Below are 6,503 nucleotides of genomic sequence, written 5' to 3' on the forward strand. Positions count from 1 at the left end.
GGAGTCCGTTGAGATTTCTGATACTATCGGCTTTCGTTTGACACCAGGAGGTGCATTAACATTAATCCACGGAGTACTGGAATCACAGCAGCTCAGGTTCTGTACCATTACAGTGTAATGGAGTGGAGACAGGTACCCATGTTCTTCGAGAGCTTTGAGTACATTCCAGGAAATCTAATCGAACGACTATGTCATCCTAAAGTCGAGGAACTGCTTTTTACGGAAGTACATAACACTTAGATATTGCAATACTTTGGTATTTTACTGAAATTATTTTTAAATTGTTTATTATATTTTGATGTCCTAGATTTACGTTACAGAGGCAAGGGAAAATTTACCGCGATCCAGAGAGCTCACTATACAGAATTGTCTTTACTCTGGTCCGAGGCTCCCAAAGGCGATATTACAGTCGGTATCTCTTTGATTGTTCTTCGTTCCGCAGTACTCTGACAAAGCTGTCCTCTCTGGCAAATCGGGCTGTGCGTGTGCGGCATCTCCACCCCCGGTGACACCAGCACGGCCTGCTGGTGACCCTCTTCAGAAGTTCCATGAACTTCTTTCCAGCTCTGGCTGAGGATTTTGCTGCAGGGAAGGTCCAGTTGAATAGCACAGGCACTTATAAAAAACAGTCTAAAGTGGGAAAAGGAAGGATTAACACAAATTAAATTTCAATTTTAACGCATTAAAATTACAAGCCTCAAACCCTCTGCGGCATGGCTGGAATACCAAACAGATGGTTTTAAAAAATAACGATCTGCATTAAATGTTGAATATCCCGGTATAATTTGATGCCAGTGAACCAACAGGGTGAAAATGTAGCAAATGGATGAGACAGCAGAAAGCTTCTTCCTGCAGCTCCTGGTATAAGCTAAGATTACTGCGGTTATATACTTGCCGTAGAAGCTGTTAATAGTCTGATCAATCCAGCTGCGATACTGCGAGACGGCAGTGTAGACGCCCGGATATTTGGCACTGGCGCAGCTGTTCCCCCAGGAAACCACACCGTAGACACGGCCCTCACAGACCAGGGGTCCGCCAGAGTCGCCCTGAGACGACACCACAAAACTCTCAGAGTCACCATCTGCAAGGCCTAGGACAGTCACGCCCAACACAGGATATAGTTACGGACAACTCATACTGAAGAATTCCTGCTACAAAGCCTATTATACAGTATTTTAAGCTAAATAAAATGGTTCGTAATAACGAATTTACGTGATGCTCATGAAAATATTGCGCAGCTTTAGAGCATCATGATCTTTTTTCCTTTTTTATATCTAAATTGTTTTAAGAACAATTTGTTTTTATAGTATCACCTACCTACACACTCACACACACAGATTCACTCTCTCTATCTCCCTCTCTCTCTTCAGTATAGTACTGTATGTTGTTACTTTAATTGTTCTTATTATTATAATTGTTATTATCATTATGTACTGTATTATGTTTTAGTGTATTTGAAAGTGTTTCTTACGTATGTTTTGCATCGAAAGGTATAATATATATATATTTTATACTAAAACAAACAACATTTTTTATAAGAGTTTACTTCCAAACATGGTCATACACTTTTGAGATTTTGTGACTGGTTGGAACAGGTATGAACCAATCCATTCAAGTTATAGATTCCATTCCAGTACTAAATATGTGTAACTTCCTGATAAGTTCCCATCAAAGTCATGATTTTGGCCTGAGATTTGCAGCTCTAGCTCCTTTCCTGCTGTCCTTCACTGTACTTGCTGCTTCATGCTGTTTCAATAATGCAGTCAAGACAAAATAAACGTATCACTCCAGCCTTGCTGCACAAAGCTGTGTATTCAGTATTACACCATAAAACGTATATTACTTGCCACTTGGGTAAATCTTGTTAATCACTGATAAAGCTCTGGAATTGGTGGAACGTGTTCTTTTCAAAGAGTTTTCTCATTTTAATGTCCTGTCTCTAATATGCTTCTGGCCAGTGGCATCTATCAAACGTATCTATCATGGATTAAAATTTCCTTTCATTGTGTTTCTCTAAATTCTTCATTTAATAGTTCAGGCATCCATAGCTGCTGTTCATAAAACCCTTACAGTGAACACAATGCATAATATAAGGCAAAAATTTCTCCATAAGCAACCAACAAATAAAGAGTAAATTTCCAAAAGTCATTCAGCCCATTTTTTTTGCTGTTTTGGACAAGGGTTTAGCTTTGAGTACGGATGGTAGGAACATGTCGTATTCCATGGACTGGATGGATTTTGAAAATTTGTTCTTCAAATGGTGAAAGAAACAAAATCATGATATATTGAGAATTAAGGGATTTTTGCATTTGGACTTTTGTAAGATCTATCGTGACTCCCCGCCTACCTTACAGGCGTCTTTTCCCCCCGCAGAGTATCCAGCACATATCATATTAGCTGTGATATTGCCCCCGAAGGACTGGCTGCTGTTGCAATGGACAGCAGAGACGATAGGAACCTTTACGGTACGGAGGGTGGCAGGGATCTGGGCCCCACTGGAGCTGGTGTAGCCCCAGCCGGACACCCGGCACACTCGCCCCTCTGATACCGAGGCCCCTTGGCGTGGTAGGGGGGCCACCGTCACGAAGCTGTTTAATTGTACGGGGACCTTTAACTGGAGAGGGGAGAGCAAGCAGACAACTCAGGTGACATCTTCTCTGCATGGATGGCCTTAGAGCCATGTTGCGACAGCATTATGACCTGCCTGGGTCAATTTCCAAGTGCAGAACACGGTCAGACGTTTTCATTTACACTGCTGACAGAATTTGTCAGTATCTGAATTTACACTTAGCAGTGTTTTTTTGTTGCATGTATTGAGTGATTCCATTCTTCCAATGAGCATTTTAATGCCCCTGGAGTGACTCAGGTGAGTCTGACAATGAAACACTGCTGGGTTGTAAGTACCACAGCACAGTAAGTGGCACAGTGAGGATGTCGGCCTCGACATCACGCTTCCAGCTGAGCTTTGATGACAAAGTGCACCTCGATACAGTGACATGTCAGGGCGTCTGTTTCGATCAATCATGAGTTGCTCCTAAGAAAGCATTACAATGTGACAAACCATTGTAGAGTGAATGCGAGTCCACGCTGTACTACTATGCTACGCCATCTGTCATATGTGGGTGTACATATGGCGATGCCTTCAGAATATCATACACACGACCTGATGAAAACCATACAGCCAGCATTTCATGGAGAATGACAACAAGATGCAGCCTAAGCACAAACTCGCGTCTCATAACCTTCATTTCTGCGATGCCCTACTTCTCATCCTCTACGTTAATAAGAATGACATCTTTTCATGACCTTACAGGTTTATCTCCCACCCTTATGAGCATGATGTCTGCGTTGTTGGTGCTCTTGTTATACTCTGGATGGGGAACCAGGACACGTGGAGTAAAGAACTGTTCTGTTCCTTCATACACTGACAGGGAATAGTCTCCTGCCACAATGACCATCTGGCTGGACCTAGGAGGAAAAAAAAGCAATTTTGTACCCCCAGCCCAAATTAAATATGTAACATTCGGCTGAACGAAACATTAAACCCTTTGTTCCTACTAAACCATTGCTCTTTTCCTTGATGTCTGTTAAGGGGAAATAATTTATTCTTAGCTGAACCAAAAGTCAGCTTTCGTTTCTGAGCTGTGTTCCCTTCTGTATGTAATTGCTCCTCTTGGCTTACACTGTATGATCTATTAGCTCCCCTTGGTACATTTCCCCTCAGTACATTTCCCCTCAGTACATTTCCCCTCGGTACATTTCCCCTCGGTACATTTCCCCTCGGTACATTTCCCCTCAGTACATTTCCCCTCGGTACATTTCCCCTCGGTACATTTCCCCTCGGTACATTTCCCCTCAGTACATTTCCCCTCAGTACATTTCCCCTCAGTACATTTCCCAGTGGTACATTTACCCATTGGTACATATAATTTCCTCAGGGTACCTCTCCCCACAGTACATCTCCCTCACTAGATTTCGCCGCCCCATTTGAGGGGGGAGGTTCCGCACATTTGTCACAATCAACCAGTTGCAGATGCAGATAAAACTGATTTCTTTTCATACTTTTTACAATTTCATTAACATTTTCTGAAACTCCTGTCACAACCCTCCAACATCAGTATCTCTGCAACCCCCACTTTTTGGACCCCTGTATTGGCCTTTAAGTGGGATGAAGCTTAGAATACATTTTGGCACAAGCCTTCCTTTGAGAGACTGCAGACTCATTCTCCAGAAAGGTTCCTGTGCCTGTTCCTAACTAGAGTTAAGGGTCTGAAGGCGAGACAGTGAGCAATTTAAGTGTGAACATGGAAGGGGTTAAGGGCAGAAAGTCATGTTTGTTTTATGTCCTCTGTTCTTCAGATGGAAGGCTGACAAATAGCTTGCTATTGATGGAGCTACCAGAGATTCTGTTGATCGAGCTCAGTTAGATTACAGCAGGTTGAGTCTGGTGAATTTTGCAGTGTTCTTTTGTGGTTTTATGAAATGGTTCTGCACAAATTTAAAATCAAGTAGACCTAATATAATTCTGTTATAAAAAGCTATGGAAGTTAATGACACGGTTAGATACAAGTAGCAAAGCAGTGACAGTGCAAATCCCTTGAATTACAAGCTATATAAGCCGTAACATAAGAAGCGCCAGCTCAACAAATAAATTATGTAATTCTGGAAAATACTGTAAAAGCCCTAATGTAAAATATTGAATATTGAATTGCATCCACTGAAAATGCACATAAGTAAAACTCACCCAATGTTACAATGTGCTGCCGTCAGCACCCAGTACTTGTTGATTAAAGATCCCCCACAGAAGTGCTGGCCTTTGTCATTCTGTATTGACACCATGTATTTGATGGAATGGGGTGCAGGGGCGTATCCTCCCACTATGCGGCTCTGCATGAAGTCATAGCCTGGAGCACAAAGTGAAGCGGACAGCTTGGTACCCAGCCAATGAGATCGATGGTCAAGAACAAGGTAATGACATCACATATCTGACTTTAAGCTAAAGGCCGCATTAGCTGGACTAAACTGACTAATATCTTCTGAACAAATAAAATGAACTTTCAGCAGAATACGAAAACATATCATTCACATTCTTCTCAATGAAAACACATACTTATTCAGTTTAAATTCTAAAGGTAATGAACTTGTTATAGGTCAGTGAAACATTTACATTAGGGCTACTAATGAGTAAAGTTGTGCATAGTTTGCTCACTTCCAAGAAGAGGGCCTATGTATGGCTTGTGTAAGACACTCCTTTTTACAGTATTAATGAAATCTGCAGTTTCCTTCTGGATTAACAAAGTGCCTATCCGTCCATCTGTCCATCTGTCCATCCGTCTATCTATCTATCTATCTATCTATCTATCTATCTATCTATCTATCTATCTATCTATCTATCTATCTATCTATCGCTCCTTAAATGTTCCCAGATTACTCCATTACAGGCAGCAAACATGTCAAACTGATTTAGATTGAATAATCCATTTCATCAATAAACATCACCCCTAGTCCCCTACAGCAACATACATGAACAGCTACATCATCTCGCTTTCCTCATGTCATATGTCTTTCCTTTAAAAATAGTCTTTTTAGCTTTTGAAGAAATGTTAAGGCGTTATATGGTTCTGTGGTTATAGCCCCTGTTCCAACTTTTACTAAACTTTTGCCTCTGACACAAGAATTAATGTCCTGTCTTGTAAGAATGTTTTCTTGGCATATTCAGCTGCCTTGGTCCCCATAGTGCAGATTGGGTCACTGTCTGCCTCTCATAGTAAAAGTCACAATTTTACACACCAGATTTATAGTGCCAAGAACAAAACGGACAGATGCCAAGGCTTTGATTTCATAAAATAGCAAAAGTTCATAAAATAGGCTTCTTTTTAGACTGCGCTAAATTAAAACACGGTGGTATCAAACCAAGGACCAAATATATTCACACAGTAACCAACTTACAGGCAATAAAATAACGAGTGAGTATAAAATAATTTTCAATTCTCTGAACAAACACAAGAAGAGATGCAGAACAGGTTACTTTTCAATTGTGTTGTATTCCAGCACAGTCATATGCAACAGGCTGTTCAATAGAGAAATTTAAGTTGACAGGCGCACATACACACACAAGTGTACTTACAGCTGACAACAATAAGCTCCAAAAACATACATTTGAGTCCCAACAAAACGTCCATGATGAAACAATGGCGGAGAGCAGGTAAGTGACGCACAGAGTGTCTTTGTTGGCACTAAGATTCCTCTGAGGAAGAAAGGATCACATCAGCAAAGATACTCGGGTTTCTTAGTTCCGATTTCCGTCTCCATGGTCACCATGCCGTAGTACAATATAGGATTCATAAGGTGTCCTTTCCCACCCCAGCCTCATTCTGGCTTTGCATTACCCCCCCACAGAACCTTACATCGTGTTTCCTTACAGATATTCAAGAGACTCACAAAAAATAACTTACAACAACTTTCTCTTTCTTTCCCATTTAACATGAGCATCAAACTAAAGT

The 6,503-nt window shown here is 41.2% G+C and overlaps 1 protein-coding gene across 1 annotated transcript; it reads right to left on the reverse strand.

The window, feature by feature from the left end:
• Window positions 1-537: 537 nt before the first annotated feature.
• Window positions 538-6,243, reverse strand: zmp:0000001088 (trypsin). The gene is made up of 6 exons (XM_049017176.1): window positions 6,128-6,243; window positions 4,745-4,904; window positions 3,327-3,468; window positions 2,348-2,614; window positions 879-1,046; window positions 538-630 (listed from the first exon to the last, which is right to left on the reverse strand). Exons 1-6 carry the CDS (start codon window positions 6,180-6,182, stop codon window positions 538-540), a joined length of 885 nt encoding a protein of 294 aa, XP_048873133.1. The 5' UTR covers window positions 6,183-6,243.
• Between the last annotated feature and the right edge of the window lie 260 nt (window positions 6,244-6,503).

Source organism: Brienomyrus brachyistius, chromosome 6 (genome assembly GCF_023856365.1).
Source record: "Brienomyrus brachyistius isolate T26 chromosome 6, BBRACH_0.4, whole genome shotgun sequence".
NCBI classification, from domain to species: domain Eukaryota; kingdom Metazoa; phylum Chordata; class Actinopteri; order Osteoglossiformes; family Mormyridae; genus Brienomyrus; species Brienomyrus brachyistius.

Bases quoted from the DNA above. Each gene is read 5' to 3' on its own strand.
- zmp:0000001088 (XM_049017176.1), bottom strand. From the start codon at position 6,182: ATGGACGTTTTGTTGGGACTCAAATGTATGTTTTTGGAGCTTATTGTT. The intron at 4,905-6,127 runs GTAAGTACACTT...TTTGTGCTCCAG, and splicing joins GGAGCTTATTGTTGTCAGCT to GCTATGACTTCATGCAGAGC. The intron at 2,615-3,326 runs GTGGGAGATAAA...TCCCCTCTCCAG, and splicing joins CAGACATCATGCTCATAAGG to TTAAAGGTCCCCGTACAATT.